The following is a 22,893-nucleotide window of genomic DNA, read 5'->3' as shown; positions in this document are numbered from 1 at the left end:
GAAGCACTAGTATGGAAGGTGGCATCGTCAGAACAGATACGATGGAGATGGAGAAACTGGAAGCGGGGTGAGAGGAAGTATATTCAAGATAGCTGTGTGAGTCAGTGGGCTTAGAGTAGATGTTGGTCGATAGCCTATCCCCAGAAATGGAGAGAGAGAAGTCAAGGAAGGGAAGGGAAGAGTCAGAGATGGATCATGTGAAGACGAAGTGGAAATTGGAAGCGGAGAGAATGAATTTTTCCAGTTCGGGGCGAGAGCAGCAAACGGCACCAATACAGTCATCAATGTACCGTAAAAAAGTGAGGGAGTATGCATGGAAGACAACCTGCAGAATCCCGAAGGAAAATTTAAATTTTGAGCAAGGAATCATTTGAAACTAACTGCCTCCAATTATTAATAATCCATTTACTGAACACTATTTTGCACAACATTTTTCAAAGTGAGCTAAAAACAAAGACGTTAACATTTAAGCCCAGTCAGCTCCAACTCTATTAAACAAATCTGTCTGAAAATAGTGCTTACATATTTGAAGTTAAAATCTCAACTCACCAACAACTTTGTCAAACTAACAGCCAAAGTTTCCGCTGCTTCTTGGTCTGTATGGATCAGCTAGTCACCGGATAAACCCATTGACTAGTGGTTCAATGATAGCATAATACTTTTCTTCGGTTTACTATTTAGCTGGCTGAGTCCTCCAGAAAAGTTAGAACAGTGTTTTTACAAACTATTACTGTGTTGAGTTACTTGCTGAAGTTGACAAGCACATTAGTGCTCCAAACTGACTTCAGAATTAAGCCATAAAGTTACCCACCGCTATTATCATAGTACTACGTATTATTTTTTTTTCTTTACTTTGAATCGTTATACTTTTTAATCTTAATTCATATAATCTTACAGAAAAGGCCATTCAGCCCATCATGCCTGTGCCGGTTCTTTGAAAGAGCTATCCAATTAACCCCACTCCCACACCAAATGCAATATATCCAAGTTTGCGGATGATACAAGGCTGGGTGGGAATGTAAGTTGTGAGGAGGATGCAAGGAGGCTTCAAGAGGATATAGACAGTGAGTGGGCAAGAACATGGCAAATGGAATATAATGTGGAGAAATGTGAAGTTATCCACTTTGGTAGGAAAAAAAGAAAAGCAAAGTATTTTTTAAAATGGTGAGACATTGGGAAATGTTGCTGTTCAGAGGGGCCTGGGTGTCCTTGTACACAAATCACAAAGTTAACATACAGGTACAGCATGCAATTAGGAAAGCAAATGGGTATATTGGCCTTTATTACAAGAGGATTTGAGTATAAGACTAAAGACGTGTTAGAAAATAAAGATGCCTAAAAATGTATATGGTTATGCGATTAAAACTGCGAAAAATGCTGTGTTTAAATGGTTATGTTCGAATAGCAGATGGAAAGTCTCCTCGGACCAGATACAGGAAACTTTGGTTTATCCGGAGGTTGTACGTCCGGAATACTCGATCTAATGGCAAAAATCAGGAGCCGTTTTCTGTAAGTTTTTTTTAGATCTCGTTCTTTTTTTTTTCCCCCCCAGTCAGCCACTGCAAGGTCTGTAGCTATAGCAACAGCTTCAGCTAGAGATGCATGCAGCTGCAGCCGACTCTTTAGAAGCTGTTGCTAAGCAACAGTGTTTGTTGTCAGATACGGAGATGAAAACGTCCGTATGCTTCAACATTAACTTTGTATGTCCGGCAGTTTTGATAGATCGGCAACATGCCGGTCCCGTCGGTGCCGGATATCACAAAGTTTGCTGTAGATGCTTAGAAGTGCTAATGTTTTGGTTTCCTACAGAAGGTACTATGCAGTCTCCCTGTTGCTGAGCAATTATCTGTTGTTTTTAAGTTAAGACTTGAACCTTGTTTGTTTATTTTATGTATAATGCTAAGGTAGGATTTGAAGTTAGCTTAATAGAACTGCTTGCGAAGATAACGGAAGGATGTTTGGGGGAAGTTAACGTAAACATTTGCTATATCATAAAGGAGGTAACATTCTGAAGCGAACAGGTTTCTGGTTGGGTTTCATGCGATCAAAGGAGGATACGGACGAAATTCCACAGGAAGGAAACCCTGGGAAAATATAAACAGATAAAGACATGTGGCCAAAATCATAAGACATCTTTAGGGCGGGCTTTGACACAAGAATCGAGACAAAGAACTAGAGGTCCCATTAAATATTAAGGTTTATGGGGATCTTCTATAGGTCAAACGGTCTTGACAATATCCCGGTTCAGGCCCATCCCTAAAAGGAGAATAAAAGTGACGTCCCGAAAGCTTGTACTCATCGATGGAAGAGAAAGAGAAAGAGAAAGAGAGAGAGAGAGGCTCCAGACAAAAGGAAAAAAAGAGAATTGCTCATGTGTGTCAACCATCTGTCCGATCGGATCGGTATCAGCTTCTCGTCATGGCCGTATGTTTTTGCTGTTGTCGAAGCCTCGACTCCCGAGTAAGATTCTTTAAGCACAAAGTATCGTCAAAGGAAGACTTTATTATTTCTTGTATACAAGGGAAGCGGACATGTAGACAATGGCTACGCTGACCACTTCCAAGATCATATGCAAAAGGTAACATATTTATAGTTAAAGCAAGCCTTCAGAATCACATGATCGAAGTCTGAGATCATAATTAGTAACAAGAAAAATACAGTGTTAGTCAATGATACGCTTATCAATTAATCCATAAAAAGCGATGAATTAGGATAGTAATGAAAAGGTTTTTATTAACTAAAGAACAGAGCATGCCTCTCGTGGACGACTGGTTCCAAGAAGGAAGTGGGTTGCCGAGCAGCCACCTTTATACCAGGTCATGTAGGCGGAGTCATGGGTGGAGCCAGCTGAGGCATGCATTGGTACACAGTGAGTAGCAAGAGGTAACAATGTGCAATAACGATAACAGTAGTGAACAACAATGAAAACGATAACTGTGGTTTACCACATTCACCCCTTGTTTAAAATTGAGTCCGGCGGGGTGAAGTGTACTAAAAGTTCGTGCAGGTAAGTCTATCAGGAGGCCTTGTATGCCGTCCCGATCGTCATAGCAGCGGTGGTGCAGTATCTAACGTCAAATCTGGTGTCTGAGTGGTCAACGAAGGGTCCTGGGGCTCCGGCATGCCGTCTACCGGGGTTGGGTTGGGAGAAGTGGTGGAGAATAACGGTGGTGATTCAGGGGCGCCCGAGGGTGCGAGGTCTCGTATGGAGACCGTGTCCTCCCGCCCGTCTGGGTATGCCACGTAGGCATACTGGGGGTTGGCGTGTAAGAGGTTCACCCTCTCGACCAGGGGGTCCGTTTTATGGGTCCTCACATGCCTCCGCAGTAGGACGGGCCCAGGGGAAGTCAGCCACCTAGCGAGGTTCCCGATGTGGACTTCCTGGGGAAAACGAACATTTGCTCATGAGGGGTGGCATTAGTGGCAGTACAAAGCAGTGACCGGATGGAGTGGAGCGCCGCAGGGAGGACCTCCTGCCAGCGAGAGGTCGGAAGGCCCTTAGATTTTAAGGCTAAGAGGACGGCCTTCCAAACCGTCGCGTTCTCTCTTTCCACCTGGCCATTCCCCCGGGGGTTGTAGCTGGTGGTCCTGCTCGTAGCAATACCTCTCGCGAGCAGGTACTGACGAAGTTCGTCGCTCATGAAAGATGAGCCCCGGTCACTATGTATATAGCTAGGGAACCCGAACAAGGCGAAGAGATCATTCAGACATTTGATGACCGTGGTACTGGTCATGTCTGGGCAAGGGATGGCAAAAGGGAAACGGGAGTACTCATCAACTCTGTTGAGGAAGTACACGTTGCGGTCAGAGGAAGGGAGAGGCCCCTTAAAGTCGATGCTCAAGCGCTCGAAGGGGCGAGTGGCCTTGGTCAGGCGTGCTCTGTCTGGCCTATAAAAATGCGGTTTGCATTCGGCACAGATTTGGCAGTTCCTGGTCATAGTCCTGACCTCCTCGATGGAGTAGGGCAGGTTGCGGGCCTTAATGAAGTGGCAGAATCTGGTGACCCCGGGGTGGCAGAGGTCATTGTGGAGGGTCCGCAGTCTATCAACTTGCGCGTTGGCGCATGTACCTCGTGATAGAGCATCTGGGGGCTCATTCAGTTTCCTGGGCCGGTACAAGATATCGTAATTGTAGGTGGAGAGTTCAATTCTCCACCTCAAGATCTTGTCGTTCTTGATTTTGCCCCTCTGGTTATTATTGAACAAAAAAGCAACTGAACGTTGGTCAGTGAGAAGGGTAAATCGTTTTCCGGCCAGGTAATGCCTCCAGTGTCGCACCGCTTCCACAATAGCCTGGGCCTCCTTTTCGACAGAGGAGTGTCGAATCTCGGGGCCCTGGAGGGTCCTTGAGAAAAAGGCCACGGGTCTCCCCGCCTGGTTAAGGGTTGCAGCTAGGGCGAAGTCGGATGCATCGCTCGCCACTTGGAAAGGGACGGACTCATCCACTGCATGCATTGTGGCCTTCGCAATATCACTCTTAATAAGAGTGAAGGCTGCACACGCCTCTGATGTCAGGGGGAAGGGGGTGGACTTGATGAGGGGTCTGGCTTTGTCCGCATAGGGGGTGTGATAGTCCTCTGTGACCGATGTGACGGTTGCGGTGCCGCGGGTGCCAGCTGGGTGCCCCGGGTGGTCTCCTGGGTCTCTGCTGGGGGCGCCACCGGGGTTGTTGACGGAGTAGGTGGTGGGTGTACCGTTGGCTGGTGTTCTTCCGGGGGTGATGAAAAATTAGTGGGTGGGTAATAGTTGTTGTGGTTGTTGAAGTCGTTGTCGTTGTTGCTGTTGTTACCGGCTGGGGCGAGGTCTTTTATGGACACAGTGTCCTCCCGTCCGTCGGCGTGCCGGACATACGCATATTGTGGGTTGGCGTGGAGCAGGTGCACTGGCTCCACGAGGGGGTCCGTCTTGTGGCCCCTCACACGCTTCCGCAGGAGTACCGGACCTGGGGTGGAGAGCCATGACGGTATGGATACGCCGGAGGTGGATTTCCAGGGAAACACAAACATTAGCTCATGAGGCGTGGCATTAGTGGCAGTACACAATAGTGACTGTATTGAGTGGAGCACATCTGGGAGGACTTCCTGCCAGCGGGAGATAGGGAGGCCCTTGGTCCTTAGAGTTAGGGTGACTGCCCTCCATACTGTCCCGTTCTCTCGCTCCACCTGACCGTTACCCCGGGGGTTGTAGCTGGTGGTACGGCTCGTGGCAATCCCCTTGGACAGCATGTACTGGCGTAGCTCTTAACTCATGAAGGCCGCCCCCCTATCCGTGTGGATATAGCTTGGCATGCCGAACAGGCAGAACAGGCTGTTGAGGCATTTAATGACCGTGGCGCTGGTCATGTCTGGGCAGGGGAAGGCGAATGGGAAACGGGAGTATTCGTCCACAAGGTTCAGGAAGTAAACATTGCGGTCGACGGACGGGAGGGGGCCCTTGAAATCTAAGCTAAGCCGCTCAAAGGGCCGTGTAGCTTTGATTAGGTGGGCTCTATCAGGGCGGTAGAACCGAGGCTTGCACTCAGCGCAAGTGCAGCAGTTCCTGGTCAGAGACCGAGCTTCCTCAATCGAGTAGGGTAAGTTGCGGGACTTTATGAAGTGGAACAGCCGCGTGACCCCTGGGTGGCAGAGGTCGTTGTGGAGGGTCTGTAGCCGATCCCCGGTGGCGTTGGCACACATCCCTCGTGAGAGGGCGTCGGGGGATTCGTTAAGGGCCCCCGGCCGGTATATGATGTCGTACTCGAAGGTGGAGAGCTCGATCCGCCACCTAAGAATCTTATCATTTTTAATCTTCCCCCTCTGTTTATTATTGAACATAAACGCTACCGACCGCTGGTCGCTAAGTAGGGTGAAGCGTTTGCCGGCTAGGTAGTGCCGCCAGTGGCGCACTGCCTCCACGATGGCTTGGGCCTCCTTTTCCACGGAGGAGTGTCTGATCTCGGGCCCCTGGAGGGTCCTCGAGAAGAAAGCTACGGGCCGCCCTGCCTGGTTGAGGGTGGCCGCCAAGGCAAAGTCAGACGCATCACTTTCCACTTGAAAGGGAGTGTTCTCGTCCACTGCCTGTAGCGTGGCCCGCTCAATATCCTGCTTAATGCTTTTGAAGGCAGCATGGGCCTCAGCAGAGAGTGGGAAAGAGGATGCTTTCAAGAGGGGACGGGCTTTATCGGAGTAGTTAGGGACCCATTGGGCATAATACGAGAATAACCCCAGGCACCTTTTCAGGGCTTTGGGAGTGTTGGGCAGGGGCAGCTCCCGTAGGGGGCGCAATCGGTTGGGGTCTGGTCCGATTTCCCCATTCTCCACCACGCTGCCTAGTATGCAAAGGCGCGTGGTGTTGAAAACACACTTGTCCTCGTTGTAGGTGAGGTTGAGTTTTTGTGCGGTTTTCAGAAACCTCGCGAGGTTTGAGTCGTGGTCCTGTTGGTTGTGGCCGCAGATGGTGACGTTGTCAAGATAGGGGAAGGTTGCCTGCAAGTGGTGGTCATCGACCATGCGGTCCATCTCCCTCTGAAAGACCGAGACCCCATTCGTCACCCCAAAGGGAACTCTGAGGAACTGGTAGAGGCGTCCGTTTGCCTCGAAGGCGGTGTACGGGTGGTCCTCTGGTCTGATAGGGAGCTGGTGGTACGCTGACTTGAGGTCGATGGTGGAGAACACCCGGTATTGGGCGATTTGGTTCACCATCTCGGATATGCGGGGTAGCGGGTAGGCGTACAGTTGGGTATAGATGTTGACTGTTTGACTATAGTCAATCACCATCCGCTTCTTCTCGCTACCCCTCACCACCACCACCACTTAGGCGCGCCACGGGCTGTTGCTGCGTTCAATAATGCGCTCCTTCAGGAGCCTGTCTACCTCGGTCGCGATAAACCGCCTGTCCTCCCAGCTGTACCGCGTGCTTTTGGTCGCTATTGGCCGGCAGTTAGGGGTAAGGTTCGCGAATAGCGAAGGCGGCTTTACCTTCAGGGTAGCCAGACCGCACACTGTGAGGGGCGGCTGGGTCCCACCGAAATTGAGCGTGATGCTTTGGTGGTGGCACTGAAAATCCAGGTCCAAGATCACGCTCACACATAAATCTTTCATAATTAACAGTTTAAAATTATTAAATACAGTGTCTTTAACGGACAATCGTACCGCGCAGTAACCCGCAATAGTCGATATCTGGGTTTTGTCGGCCATAGAGATCCTGCCATGAGTAGGGACTATAGTTAGAGAGAGTCGTTGTACCAGATCAGAGTGAATGAAGCTCTCTGTGCTCCCGCTGTCAATTAAACATTTAACCTTGCACCCGTTTACCTCAATGTCCACCATCGATTTGGATAGTGGGTGCGGTCTGGAATTTAAAAGCTGTTGGTTGCAGACTGTGAGTGGGGGGAGGGGTCCACCGTATGCCAATGTGACACTTTTAAGGTGGCACTGAAAATCCAACCCTAGCAGAACGGCAGCGCAAAGACGGGGCAGGACAAGAAGTTTAAAATTTTTATATTCCGTGCCCCTAACCGAAAGGGTCAGCACACAGTAGCCGCCGACGTCCGTTGAATGGGACTTGGACGCCATAGAAATCCGATGGCGCGTTGGCAGAACTGTGAGTGGCTACGCACCGTGTCGGGGTGAATAAAACTCTCCGTGCTCCGCTGTCAAACAGGCAAGTAGTGGCGCGGCCGTTTACCGTAATGTCCATCATGGACCTGGACAGATGATGAGGGAGAGCTTGATCCAGCGTAACGGAGGCCAGTGTATGGCTGAGTGAGCCGATGTGGTCGTCAGACGAGACGGTGGTCGAGTCCGGAGACAAAATGGCGGCGGCCATGATTCCGATCCCCACGCAGCCGGGGGCGCACAAAATGGCGGATAAGATGGCTGCCCCCACGGTTCACACGCGGCGCTGCTGGCGTTGGCGTAATGGCCTTTCTTCCCGCAGCCAGAGCAGGTAGCGGTCTTCGCCGGGCAGCGCGCTCTAGGGTGTTTTAACTGGCCACAGAAATAGCATTTTTGGGCCTGGTTACGGGACATCGCTGCAGTAGTTGGTACCGGGGGCGGCGGTCCCATGTCCCAAGGTCGCGATGACCATGGCGCGGCACCGTTACGTGAGTATGCTTCGAGGTTTCGGTGGGCCGCATCTAATGAGAGCGCGAGGGCTACGGCCGTCTTCAGGTCGAGCTCCCTGCTTTCGAGCAGTCTCTGCCAGGAGTAGTCGGACTGGAGGCGCTTAACAAAGGCATCACAGATAAGTCCCTCCGCGTGCGCCGCAGCCGATACCGCCTTCCAGTCGCAGTCCCTGCAGTGTGTCTGTAACGCCCGTAAAAATGCCTCTACCAATTCCCCCGGTTGCTGCCTGCGGGATCCCAGGAGGTGTCTGACATAAATCGTATTCACTGGGCGCGTGTATTGCCCTTTTAGCAGGTCGAGAGCCGCCGTGTACGTAGTAGCGTCCCGGATGAGTGTATATACTTGAGGGCTCACCTGGGCGGTCAGAACTTTTCATTTGTTCTCCTCCGATATCACGGCGGAGGCTTCTAGGAAGGATTCAAAGCAGCTCAGCCAGTGTTCGAAATTGGTAGATGAACCCGCCGCTTGAGGGTCGCGGTCCAGGCATGCTGGTCTGAGGGCTCGCAGCAACGCCTGCTGTTGTTGCTGCTCAGGTGCCGACATTTTAACTTCAGTTAATAAAATTGATACGCTTATCAATTAATCCAGAAAAAGCGATGAATTAGGATAGTAATGAAAAGGTTTTTATTAACTAAAGAACAGAGCATGCCTCTCGTGGACGACTGGTTCCAAGAAGGAAGTGGGTTGCCGAGCAGCCACCTTCATACCAGGTCATGTAGGCGGAGCCATGGGTGGAGCCAGCTGAGGCATGCATTGGTACACAGTGAGTAGCAAGAGGTAACAATGTGCAATAACGATAACAGTAGTGAACAACAATGAAAACGATTACGGTGGTTTACCACAGTCAAATTGTAATCAAGGATAAAAAGGACTGGAACAAAAGGAATGCCTACAGATAGGGTTATCTAATCTATAAGTTCTGTTCTTCTCTGACTCCCCATCCTGGTTTATACATGACTCAAGGACTCTCTTCATCTAGCTATGAGAAAGAGATAGGGACGCTTTACAGTATGTACCTTTGAAGGTCTTTGTACTAATTAACAGTTGAGGTCATTTTGTTAATTGGAGAGTTCTGCTTTAACAGCAGAACTAGCAATTACTAATCTATGGAAGCCATTGTGTGTTTTCTATTCTGTACCTTGTGAAGCCATTTTGTAATATAAAAGTACACTTCCTCACTGTATAACTAATGTGTTATATTCCGTCTTAAACTCTAATTAAACACAATATTGGTTTGCACTCAAACCTGATTATTTAAAGTGACCAGAGATAGCCATAACTTGGCTATTTCTAACAGACGTCTTACTGCAATTATATAGGGCCCTGGCGAGACCACACCTGGAATATTGTGTACAGTTTTGGTCTCCTTACCCAAGGAAGGATATACTTGCCATAGAGGGAGTGCAACCAAGGTTCACCAGTCTGGTTTCTGGGATGGGGGGGGGATTGTCCTATGAGGAGATATTGAGTAGACTGGGCCTATATTCTCTAGAGTTTAGAAGAATGAGAGGTGATCTCATTGAAACATACAAAATTCTTACAGGGCTTGACAGGGTAGATGCAGGAAGGATGTTTCCCCTGGCTGGGGAGTCTAGAGCCAGGGGTCAGTCTCAGAATAAGGGGTCGGCCATCTAGGACTGAGATGAGGAAAAATTTCTTCACTCAGAGGGTGGTGAATCTTTGGAATTCTCTATCCCAGAGAGCTGTGGAGGCTCAGTCATTGAGTATATTCAAGACCGAGATCGATAGATTTTTGAATATTAAGGGAATCAAGGGAATATGGTGATCGTGCAGGAAAGTGGAGATGAGGTAGAAGATCAGCCATGATCTTATTGAATGGTGGAGCAGTCTCAAAGGGCCAAATGGCCTACTCCTGCTCCTATTTCTTAGGTTCTTATGTACATAGCCCTATAATTTTTTCCTTTTCAAGTAAATATCCAATTCCCCTTCGAAAGTTAGGATTGAATCTGCTTTCACTAGCCTTGTTCCGTTAAGGTACTGAAAGATTTTTTTTTACTATTATGCTTTGCCTTGCTGCTCTGCTTGTTTTAAGGTCTCTCTTTGCCCCTCTGGTCACCCTTATACCTCATTTTGGCATTTCATTATATTCCGCCCAGTGGACTCATGCCCTTTTCTCTCTGCAGGATTTATAGAGTTTACCGTTTCTCTTTATATCAGTTTTAACTATGAAGCACCCCACAATTTAGTTATTTATTGTGATAACTTGTGCTTCTTTCCCTCTGTTGACTGTAAAAATGCAAGAGAGTACATTTCCTGGACTGATGTGATAAGCAGTGACTAGCTACAGGTGGTCCTTAAAACACGGAGGTAGATTTTCAACTTGCCGCTCGGGTGCAAAACTGGTGTTGCAATTCGGCCGCCCATTATAGAAACTACCCGATTTTTGTTTCCATTGAGATCAGCCTCAGGCAGCCAATCCACAACACCAAAATCACAGCCAAGCAGCAAGTTGAAAATGTACCCCCGTATATAAATATATAAAACTATGGAAACTACCTGAAATAATTCAAGCTCACCAGAATAATTCATGCTCTTTTTGTTGCATTTGGGACAAAAGAACATAGTTATGAATAAAGAGCAACAGATGCTTTACATCTCACATGGCTATAAATGTCGACAGCAAGTTTTAGAAGTGATCTGATTCTCATTGTATGGATGATAGCCTTTTCATTTGTCTGTCGATGATGAACCATATTCAGAAACTGAGATTAACTATCTTTATATGCTCCGACTAGCAGTCATATTTTGTAGATAATAAAAATCTGCTTTGTACTTCATAACATAGTGCATATGGTAAAGAACTTTTTTTAAACAAAATTTCCAATCACTATAAAATCCAGTGCAGATCAGTGGATGCCAGCAAGAGATTACAACATAGTGAATTAAGCATATGATTTGTACGACATCTTTAACCTCAAGAGTGAAGCTTCGGGCAGGAGTGCTAGTTTTAAGTTTTGCCTGAAATCCATGATTGCACTACATCCTTGAAATAAAGCCCTAGAAATTATCAATTTTCAGTTGTATTTAAGGAGAGATGTCTGTTTTTGCATCAATTTGTTTGCTGCCAGCAGCTATCACTGTTGACACAGAATTTTGGAGCACTCCAAATTCTTGAAGCACAATGACGTGCAGAAGAACATTACCGATTGGGACATAATTACTGCAGGTTTATTGAGAAGTAACATGCAATCATTTCAGTTCTGTTTTACAATATATACTTCCTTCTACTGCCATTCTCTAATTCTTCCCACCCTCATTTATTTCACTCTATTTAAAAGTTTCATGAAGTCCTCTTCCCATGCTGAGCCAAGTTCTGTATCAGTTTGTGCATCCAGAAAGAATTCATCAAGGACTGATCATTGACATCCATAGAAACATAGAAGATAGGAGGAGTAGGCCATTCGGCCCCTCGAGCCTGCTCCGCCATTCAATGAGATCATGGCTGATCATCCAAATTCAGTACCCTGTCGCTGCCTTCTCTCCATATCCCTTGATCCCTTTAGCCTTAAGAAATATATCCAACTCTTTCTTGAATATATTTAATGAACTGGCCTCTACTGCCTTCTGTGGTAGAGAATTCCACAGGTTCACCACTCTCTGGATGAAGAAATTCCTCCTCATCTCGGTCCTAAATGGCTTACCCCTTATCCTTAGACTGTGACCCCTGGTTCTGGTCTCCCCGGCCATCGGGAACATCCTTCCTGCATCTAATCTGTCTAGTCCTGTTAGAATTTTATAAGTTTCAATGAGATCCCCTCTCATTCGTCTAAACTCTAGCGAGTATAAGCCCAATCGACCCAATCTCTCCTCATACGTCATTCCTGCCATCCCAGGTATCAGCCTGGTGAATCTTCGCTGCACTCCCTCCATGGCAAAAACATCCTTCCTCAGATAAGGCGACCAAAACTGCACACAATACTCCAGATGTGGTCTCACCAAGGCCCTGTACAACTGCAGCAAGACATTCATGTTCCTGTACTCAAACCCTCTCGCTACAAAGGCCAACATACCATTTGCCTTCTTAACTGTCTGCTGCACCTGCATGCTTACCTTCAGCGACTGGTGCACAAGGACACCCAGGTCTTGTTGCACTTCCCCTTCTCCCAATCTATTGCGATTCAGATAATAATCTGCCTTCCTGTTTTTGACACCAAAGTGGATAACCTCGCATTTATCCACGTTATATTGCATCTGCCATGCTTCTGCCTAATCACCCAACCTGTCCAAATCATACTGGAGTTTCTCGGCATCCTCCTCACAGCACACATGCCCACCCAGCTTTGTGTCATCTGCAAACTTGGAGATATTAAATCTAGTTCCCTCGTCTAGATCATTAATATATATTGTGAACAGCTGGGGTCCTAGGACCGATCCCTGCGGTACCCCACTAGTCACTGCCTGCCACTCGGAAAAAGACCCGTTTATTCTAACTCTTTGCTTTCTGTCTGCCAACCAGTTCTCTATCCAAGTCAATACCTTGCCCCCAATCCTATGTGCCTTAACTTTATATGCCAATCTCTTATGCGGGACCTTATCGAAAGCCTTCTGAAAGTCCAACTACATCACATCCACTGGTTCTCCCTTATCTATTTTACCAGTTACATCCTCAAAAAATTCCAGTAGATTAGTCGAGCACGATTTACCTTTTGTAAAGCCATGTTGACTTTGTCCGATCCTGTCACTGTTTTCCAAGTGCTCTGCTGTTACATCTTTTATAATGGACTCTAGCATTTTCCCCACTACCGATGTCAGGCTTACCGGTCTATAATTCCCCGTTTTCTCTCTACCACCTTTTTTCAATAGTTGGGTAACATTAGCTACCCGCCAATCCATGGGTACTGTTCCAGAGTCTATCGAATTTTGGAAGATGACCAGCAATGCATCTACTATTTCGAGGGCCACTTCCTTCAGTATCCTAGGATGTAGATTATCAGTCCCTGGGGATTTATCAGCCTTCAATCCCGTCAATTTCCCCAACACCATTTCCCTACAAATACTGATTTCTTTCAGTTCCTCCCTCTCATTAGACCCTATGTTGCCCGACATCTCTGGGAGTTTATTTGTGTCCTCCTTTGTGAAGACAGAACCAAAGTATGTATTTAATTGGTCTTCCATTTCTTTGTTCCCCATTATAAATTCCCCCGATTCTGACTGCAAGGGACCTACGATAGACTTCACCAATCTTTGTCGCTTCACATACCTAGAAAAGCTTTTACAGTCAGTTTTTATGTTCCCTGCAAGCTTACTCTCATACTCTATTTTCCCCTTCTTAATTAATCCCTTTGCCCTCCTTTGTTGAATCCTAAACTGCTCCCAATCCTCAGGTTTACTGCTTTTTCTGGCCAATTTATATGTCCTCTCCTTGGATCTTATGCTATCCCTAATTTCTCTCGTTAGCCATGGTTGAGTCACCTTTTTTGTTTTATTTTTATGCCAAACTGGGATGAATAAATTCTGTAGTTCATCCATGCGATCTATGAATCTATGAATGATTGCCTATCCACCGTCAACTCTGAGTAACATTCCCCAATCAATCCTACCCAACTCGCGCCTCATACCATCGTAGTTTCCTTTATTTAAATTCAGGACCCTAGGCCTAGAAATTCAGTAGGCTTTGCGCCCAAAGAGGGTTTCTGCGCCAGTGTAAGAGGGTGCGCTGATATTCAGCGCTGCGGTAATGGCAGCGGTAGCCGGTAGCGCTGCGCCGACACCGATGACGTCATCGGTGTGCGCAGTGCCCCGGTACCGCCCCGCTTCCGGCCCAAACCCCATATTTAGTTGCGGCCACCTCTTCTGCAGCGGCCGCAAACAGCGTTTGAAAAACGGGGCCGTACTGCTGCGCTACTGGGGCGCTTTAAGGTGGAGGTGTGGTCGGCCGCTTTTTCGGCGGCCGCCTGCCCGCACCTCCCTCCCCGGCCTCCCACACCACCCCCCACCGTGGCATTGGTGGCTGATTCCCGCGAGCCCGGCACTTCTCCGTGGTGCCGGGCTCATTTGCCGGCAGAATCCAGCGGCGATCTCACGGCTGCAGGCAGCTCCTCCTTAAGAGAAGGAGGAGGCCTGCAGTACCCCAGCCTGCCGCACCGCATCGGGTGGCGCAGCGGCAGCTGTAGCGCTGAAATTCACTTTCAGCGCCCCAAGCGGAGGCGGGCACACCCTGGAACAGCGCCCGGTTCCGACTTGGGGCGCGAAAAGTGAATTTCTGGCGGGCGCAACTGGCTCCGCGCGCAGCGCTAACTTTTGGGCGTTAGCCTGCTGGCGGGCCTTAACTGAATTTCTAGGCCCTAGTCTCTGAGTCAACTACTTCACGCTCCATCTTAATGAAGAATTTTATCATATGATCGCGCCGACCCAAGGGGCCTCGCACAACAAGATTGCTGATTAATCCTCTCTCATTACATAATACCCAGTCTAAGATGGCCTGATCTCTAGTTGGTTCCTCGACATATTGGCCCAGGAAACCATCTCGTATACACTCCAGTAATTCCTCCTCCACAGTATTGTTACTAATTTGGTTAGCCCAATCTATATGTAGATTAAAGTCACCCATGATAACTGCTGTGCCCTTATTACACGCTTCTCTAATTTCCCTTTTAATGCCATCCCCGACCTCCGTATTACTGTTTGGAGGTCTATATACCACTCCCACTAACGTTTTCTGCCCCTTGGTATTTCTCAGTTCTACCCATACAGATTCCACATCAGAGCTAATATCCTTCCTTACAATTGTGTTAATCCCCTCTTCAACCAGCAATGCTACCCCACCTCCTTTTCCTTTTTGCCTATCTTTCCTGAATATTGAATACCCCTGAATGTTGAGTTCCCAGCCTTGGCCACCCTGGAGCCATGTTTCCGTAATCCCAATCATATCATATTCATTTACCTCTATTTGCGTAGCTAATTCATCCACCTTATTATGAATGCTCCTTGCATTAAGACACAAAGCCTTCAGGCTTGTTTTTTTAACGCTCTTAGACCTTTTAGAATTATTATTTATTGTGGCCATGTTTGACTTAAACCCAATTTAAATCCAATAACAGAAAAAATGCTGAACAAACTGCTTGTTGTTCTCAGTCCTTTAATCAATTATTCTTGTGATTAGAGTTGCCTAGGAGGAGGGCAGGACACCAACAGGCAATGATATAAATGACCAGTTCTTCAACTTTATGATAGTATTTATTGAGGGAGGAATAAAAGCCACAACTGAATCAGCTAAAACAGCATATAGGAACTTGGTTTAATAGCTCATCTGAAGGACTAAAACCTTACCGATAATATAGAGAAAGAAGATTGGAGTCAGGTCAGAGTGGAGTTACAGAAGGATTCTTACAAATTACATTTTTCTTGTATTATCCAGGTTTGTAAGGGATGCTGCAAGATGCTTCCCACAAGTGGGAACAGTATTCAAATCCACAACCGATGTGTTCTTAGTTTGCTGCCACTTAGTTGTTTGGGGGGGGGGGGGGGGGGGGGGGGGCGGAGGGAAAAAATGCTTGGCGTAAAAGAGAAAACCAAGCTTCTTGTCAGTGGCTTTAATAATAAAGAACGGAACTGTTGCTAAAGACAAAAGGAAAAGAACTCAAGTGCAAATCCAGAACACAGCTTCTAAGTAGCACACAATAAGTAAGGAAGATCATATGAAACTTGTGGCATGCATGGCAACTGTAAAGATGAAAAGCCTTCATGGGTCAATGTCTCATAATTCCATGTTAGGATGATAATCTTTCAATTTAGTTTGAGGAAAAATCGCATTTGTTAGATTATAAGGAAATGGTGCAATATCAATGACAGTTATTGAAACTGTAATGAGGACCTAAATGCAATGCAGTACTTCAGTGTTAAGTTCCAAGTAAGTTTAAATGAGTACGCCGTGTAGCTTTTAAACTGAAGCTCTGCTTACAGCTGCAGATGGTTGTAATTTTTTTAAAGATGACCAAGCTAGACTGAAATCAACTTCCTTCTAACATTCCTTGTAAATTGCCAATGGACAATCCTTGCATCCACACTACATCCTGCCTCCACTGTGCACAGCTGCAATAAATAACAATTTCTGGCACCTTTCCTGGAACCAGAAAACGCAGTGCAGCTTACACCATGTGATGCTTCAGTAGCTCACAAGTAGAGTTGCAAATCCTTTCTTCTCACAAATTTTAATTTATTTTTCAGTCACTTTTGACCAACAATATCACAACCAACCAATTTTGGATTCATCATGGCTTTATCGAACAGATGACTTACCATCATTCAGGTCTTGTAGGAGGTTTTCTTGACAGGAGAAGTCCAGTTTCACATGGATGTTCACTGGGAAAATAGCAACCTTCCCAGATTCAAGTGGAAATTGGGATAGCAATTCTTCCAAATTCCAGCTCAGAAAGTCACCGTACAGTTTTTCTGTGGAAGACAACAGAATCTGATTTATGAGCCATCAATATGTTGTATTCCCCCACCAAATTGAATGGAGTCCAACTGATAACTGTGGTGAGGGGCATGTGCTGTTTAGAATTTAAACTAATTCATTTCAACATAACAGATTTCAGTGCAGATAAGTTACCTTACAGAAAATTTACTTTGAAAACGAGTATGAATTGGAGATTTGGATTCACAGATCAAAAATCACAATCCCAAATGAAACAGTCCAAAATTCAAATTAACATTTGCTAATCATGCTCAAGCAACATTTGGACCAGATGGTGCAACAAGTCACTTTAACTGCATTAGATATTTCAAACTTTTTAAATTTATCCAAGAACACAATACAACGCATCAATCACACGCAAATGTTAAAAATCAGAATATGTTGGCTATTGTTTAGTTCTGGAACACACACAGCATCAGGAGGCCAGAGTAAAACAAATTATTACATTCCTCCAATATTGACATGATATCATTAAGGTTTCCACCCATACAGGGGAACTACAATTGCCAGAGTTATAGAAAATATTAATTTACCTCCAGGTACTGGAGTTTGCACATTCTCCCCGTGTTTGCGTGGGTTTCCTCCGGGTGCTCCGGTTTCCTCCCACAGTCCAAAGATGTGCGGGCTAGGTTGATTGGCTATGATAAATTGACCCTTAGTGTTAGGGGGATTAAATACGTTGGGTTATGGGGATCGGGTGGGATATGTGTCGGTGCAGGCTCGATGGGCCGAAATGGCCTCTATCTGCACTGTGGGGTTTCTGTGATTCTGTGATGCTTCAGAGGAAAAATGTTTGATTTTCCCAATCTAATTAATTCTCATGTCCATTAACCCACACGTCCAGAAAACGCATCAACTTGTATTTGTAAAGGACCCCAATCAAGTCCAAAGCAATTTGCATCCAATAAATTATTTCTGAGTCACTGTTCTTATCTGGGTAAACATATTGACCAAGTTGCACCAAGAAGGATCCTATAAAGAGCAAATTGGCCATAGGTATACAAATGCTGAGACACCAGTTGTTCTTAAGTTTGGTAACTGACCAATTTTCCAAGAATAGCAACAATATGTACAAATTAATTCCTTTTGGGTTTTTCACTTTTAGGTCAATGGATCACTTAAAAGAGCACCTGAACTCTCAACTTTATTTTAATAAGCTGAACACTTCTCAAATTTCTAATTTCCAGAAGTTATTCCAGCAGGAATTCTGAATAGTGGAAGGGCAATAATGTAATGCCAACAGCATCGACTATGACTGGGATCAATATTTTTAAAATTTGTTATGGGGATGAAAGTATACTGCATTCTCATTTTTAGTACGATAGAAGGTGCTTGCAGTCAGACTGTTCGAATTAATTATGTAATTGGATATGACAAAGGTTGATTTAGGTCTGTGCGGAGACTCAGAAGATAACACTTAAATCGGTAGATTGTGCTAAACTTGTCCACTACTACATGACTGTAAAACAAAACTGCAAGTCAAGTCTGGATATCTTGCTGTTCTCTGACTGTGAAGTCTCAGGAGACATGCTTTCCTGTCACTGTGTTCTTAGCAACTAATTTACCAGTCATTTTCAAGTTTGGTCTTGTATCCAATAAAACATATTTCATAATGTAAATCATGGTAGAAAATTTTAAAATGATCTGGTGCAGAGAACAGCAGTCTTTTGAGGTTAGGTTTATAATACTTCAAATATATTGTGTGCATACATATTTAAAAGTCTAGCATATGGCATGTCCTTGTCCACAAACCTTGCTTTATGTTGTCATGATTTTTGCTAACACTGTGGTCAGCCTCCTTCTGTGCTGTACTATTCTATGACTATGATTCTATAAACATTTATAATTGGATTTCCTATGTAAACATTTAGATTTGGATTTCCTCTGCAATGTAGTTCTAACCCTCCCATCACTGGTGGCGCTCTGCTGCAAGTAGCCCACCTGTCATTTTGTTGCTTTCCTTCCATCTCTTTTGAATGGTAAGTAAAAACCTCTTAAATTCTGAGTTAAATAATATATTTTGTAAGATTTGTTTTGCTGATTTCCCACTTTTTCTATGACCAGCACATTGTTTTTCTCGTCATCGTGGTCTGTACCAACTTCCACTTCAGATGCTGTTGCACCCTATCATGGCCTGCCCCATTCCACTACAAGCCCTCTGCCTCCTCCTCCTCCTCCTCCTCCTTCTGCTCCTCTGTCTCCCAAACCCTCTTTTAGAGGTGAAATTACAGACGGGCGGAGTGGAAAGTGGGCTGGATGGTGCTGCACGTCAAACAGAGGCAAGGGAGCAGGCTTGTACAACGGCCCGCATTTTGCAGTGAGCTCGCTGACAGCTGCCTACAAAGTTTTTGCGGACTTTTGAGCGAAGACTTGCAAAAATCCAGAAACTGATCGAGCTCAGTGTCTTCTACAGGGGAATCTGAGGCAAGAAACATTGGGAAAGAGATGGAATTGAGAGATAAAAGAGACAGATAGAAAAAGTTAAAAAAAAAAAAAAAAAATTAAATTAATTTTGATTTTTAAAAAAATCTCCAACACTAATTCACTTCTGAAGGAATGAGACTCCACACTTGTGAAATGTAATTTTCAGGGCCAGTGAGGTTGTTTGGCAGTAATTATCAATTAACACACAATTAAAAAATCACTTCCTCTTGAATGCACTGGTCCTAACTTTTTATGTCTTTCGTGGGGAACTAGTGATCAAGAACCCCAAGTGCACAGCATTGCATTGATTTCAGTGCTGAGTCTATCAGAGAGGACTGTTACAGTGCACCCGGTGGAGGAGCAGGGAATCTCCGACAGCAACTTCTGGATTTCCTCGTTTAAATGCGCATATGCGGTCGCCAAAAGTTGCTGTCCAATTTTCTCTGCAATAAAGGTGAACGCTGATGGCTTCACCGTTGCTCTCTGAGCAAAATCCGAGTCATAAGAACATAAGAAATAGGAGCAGGAGTAAGCCAATCGGCCCCTCGAGCCTGCTCCGCCATTCAATAAGATCATGGCTGATCTGATCCTAACCGCCAATCTACTATCACAGAACCATCTCCTGAATCTAATAGAATTAGACACACGAAATAGGAGCAGGATCAGGCTACACGGCCCCTGGGCCCGCTCCGCTACCCACAGAGCCATGACCGATCCGAACCTAGACTCATGTCCAAATTCCTGCCCGCTCCCCGTAACCCTTAATTCCCTTTACTTCTGGGAAACTGTCTATTTCTGTTTTAAATTTATGTAATGTAGCTTCTACAGCTTTTTGGGGCAGCATATTCCATGGACCTACCACCCTCTGAGTGAAGTAGTTCCTCCTCATCTCAGTTTTGAAAGAGCAGCCCCTTATTCTAAGACTATGCCCCCTAGTTCTAGTTTCACCCATCATCGGGAACATCCTCACCGTACCCACCCGATCCAACCCCTTCACAATCTTATATGTTTCAATAAGATCGCCTCTCATTCTTCTGAACTCCAATGAGCAGAGTCCCAATCTACTCAACCTCTCCTCATATGTCCATCCCCTCATCCCCGGGATTAATCGAGTGAACCTTCTTTGTACTGACTCGAGAGCAAGTATGTCGTTTCTTAAGTATGGACACCAAAACTGTATGCAGTATTCCAGGTGCGGTCTCACCAATACCTTGTACAACTGAAGCAATACCTCCCTATTTTTATATTCTATCCCCCTAGCAATGAAAGCCAACATTCCATTGGCCTTCTTAATCACTTGCTGCACCTGCATACTAACCTTTTGAGTTTCGTGCACCAGGACCCCCAGATCCCTTTGTACTTCAGTACTTTCCAGTTTCTTGCCATTAAGATAATGACTTGCTCTACGATTTTTCCTGCCAAAGTGCATAACCTCACACTTTGCAGTATTGTATTCCATCTGCCAAATCTCTGCCCACTTACTTAGCCTGTCTATGTCCCCTTGCAGGTTTTTTATGTCCTCCTCACTCACTACTTTCCCTCCCATCTTGGTATCATCTGCAAACTTTGATATGTTACACTCGGTCCCCTCCTCCAAATTGTTAATATAGATTGTAAAGAGTTGGGGACCCAGCACTGACCCCTGCGGAACACCACTAGTTACTGATTGCCAGTCTGAGAATGAACCATTTATCCCAACTCTCTGCCTTCTGTTAGATAACCAATCCTCTATCCATGCCAGAATATTACCCCCAATCCCGTGATTTTTTATCTTAAGCAATAATCTTTTGTGTGGCACCTTGTCAAATGCCTTTTGGAAGTCTAAATACACTACGTCCACTGGTTCCCCTTTATCCACCCTATATGTTACTTCCTCAAAGAACTCCAGCAAATTTGTCAAACATGACTTCCCCTTCATAAAACCATGCTGACTTTGTCCCATTAAATTATGATTATCCAAATGTCCTGTTACTGTCTCCTTAATAATGGACTGCAAAATTTTACCTACCACAGATGTTAGGCTAACCGGTCTATAGTTTCCAGCCTTCTGTCTACTGCCCTTTTTAAATAAGGGTGTTACATTAGCAGTTTTCCAGTCTGCCGGGACCTTTGCTGAGTCCAGTGAGTTTTGGAAAATTATTACCAATGCATCCACAATCCCTACCGCCACTTCCCTCAAGACCCTAGGATGTAAGCCATCAGGTCCAGGTGATTTATCCGCCTTGAGTCCCATTATTTTACCGAGTACCACTTCCTTAGTGATTTTGATCGTGTTTAGCTCCTCCCCCCCTATAGCCCCCTGTTTGTCCAGTGTTGGGATATTCGTAGTGTCCTCTACTGTAAAGACTGATACAAAATATTCAGTGTTTTTGCCATCTCCATATTTCCCACCATTAATTTCCCGGTCTCATCCTCTAAGGGACCAACATTTACTTTAGCCACCCTTTTTCTTTTATATAACTATAAAAACTCTCACTATCTGTTTTTATATTTTTTGCTAATTTACTTTCATAATCTATCTTCCCTTTCTTAATCAATCTTTTTGTTATTTTTTGCTGTCTTTTAAAGTTTTCCCAATCCTCTATCCTCCCACTAGATTTGGCTACCTTATATGCCCTTGTTTTTAGTCGAATACTATCCTTAATTTCTTTACTTAGCCACGGGTGTCTTTTTTTTTTATACACCCTTTTCTTCTCAGTGGAATATATATTTTTTGGAAGTTGTAAAATAACTCCTTAAATGTACACCACTGATCATGTATCGTCTTACCCTTTAATCTATTTTCCCAATCCACTCTACTCAATTCCGCTCTCATACCTTCATAGTCTCCTTTACTCAAGATTAGCACGCTTGTTTGAGATCCAACCTTCTCACCCTCTAATTGAATATGGAATTCAACCATGTTATGGTCAATCATTCCAAGGGGATCCTTTACTAGGACATTTTTAATTAATCCTGTCTCGTTACACAGGACCAGATCGAAGGTTGCTTGCCCCCTGGTCGGTTCAGAATCACAGAAACCCCACAGTGCAGATAGAGGCCATTTCGGCCCATCGAGCCTGCACCGACACATATTCCACCCGATCCCCGTAACCCCACGTATTTAATCCCCCTAACACTAAGGGTCAATTTATCATAGCCAATCAACCTAACCCGCACATCTTTGGACTGTGGGAGGAAACCGGAGCACCTGGAGGAAACCCACGCAAACACGGGGAGAATGTGCAAACTCCACACAGACAGTCGCCCGAGGCCGGATTCGAACCCGGGTCCCTGGCGCTGTGAGGCAACAGTGCTAACCACTATGCCACCGTGCTGCCCTTCTTACATACTGCTCAAGAAACCCATCCCTAATACACTCAATGAACTCATCCTCAAGGCAGCCCTGCCCAATTTGATTTGTCCAATTAATATGATAGTTAAAATCCCCCATAATTATAGATGCTCCCTTATTACAAGGCTCAACTATTTCCTGATTGATACTCCGTCCAACAGAGTTGCAACTGTTCGGAGGCCTATAGACTACGCCTAGTGTTTTTTCCCCCTTATTATTCCTTACCTCCACCCAAACTGTTTCATTATCCTGATCTTTTGACCCAATATCATTTCTCCGTATTAGTGATTCTTTCCTTTATTACATAGCCACCCCACCTCCCCTTCCTTCCTGCCTGTCCTTCCTGATAGTTAAATAACCTGGTATGTTTAATTCCTAGGCATTGTCACACTGCAGCCATGTTTCTGTAATGGCCACAAGATCATACCCATATGTAGTTATTTGTGCCATTAACTCGTCTATTTTGTTGCGAATGCTACGTGCATTCAGATAGAGAACTTTCAAATATGTTTTGTGACACTTCGTTCCTGCTTTTGCCCTTTTTATTACTTTACCTTTTACTCCATACCTTCTGCCCCTTCCTGACACGCTCTG

General features: G+C 45.4%; 1 protein-coding gene across 1 annotated transcript in view; it reads right to left on the bottom strand.

Moving 5' to 3' along the window:
• Window positions 1-22,893, bottom strand: part of trappc9 (trafficking protein particle complex subunit 9) — a 1,276,086-nt gene that overhangs the window by 995,128 nt on the left and 258,065 nt on the right. The window contains exon 16 of the mRNA XM_085993951.1: window positions 16,364-16,516. Coding sequence (XP_085850077.1) covers window positions 16,364-16,516 — 153 coding nt within the window. The remainder of the gene's footprint in view (window positions 1-16,363; window positions 16,517-22,893) is intronic.

Source organism: Somniosus microcephalus, chromosome 7 (assembly GCF_052327205.1).
Source record: "Somniosus microcephalus isolate GS21.2 chromosome 7, FLI_Smic_1.0, whole genome shotgun sequence".
Lineage (NCBI taxonomy): Eukaryota > Metazoa > Chordata > Chondrichthyes > Squaliformes > Somniosidae > Somniosus > Somniosus microcephalus.
This window is presented reverse-complemented; position numbering and strand designations above follow the sequence as displayed.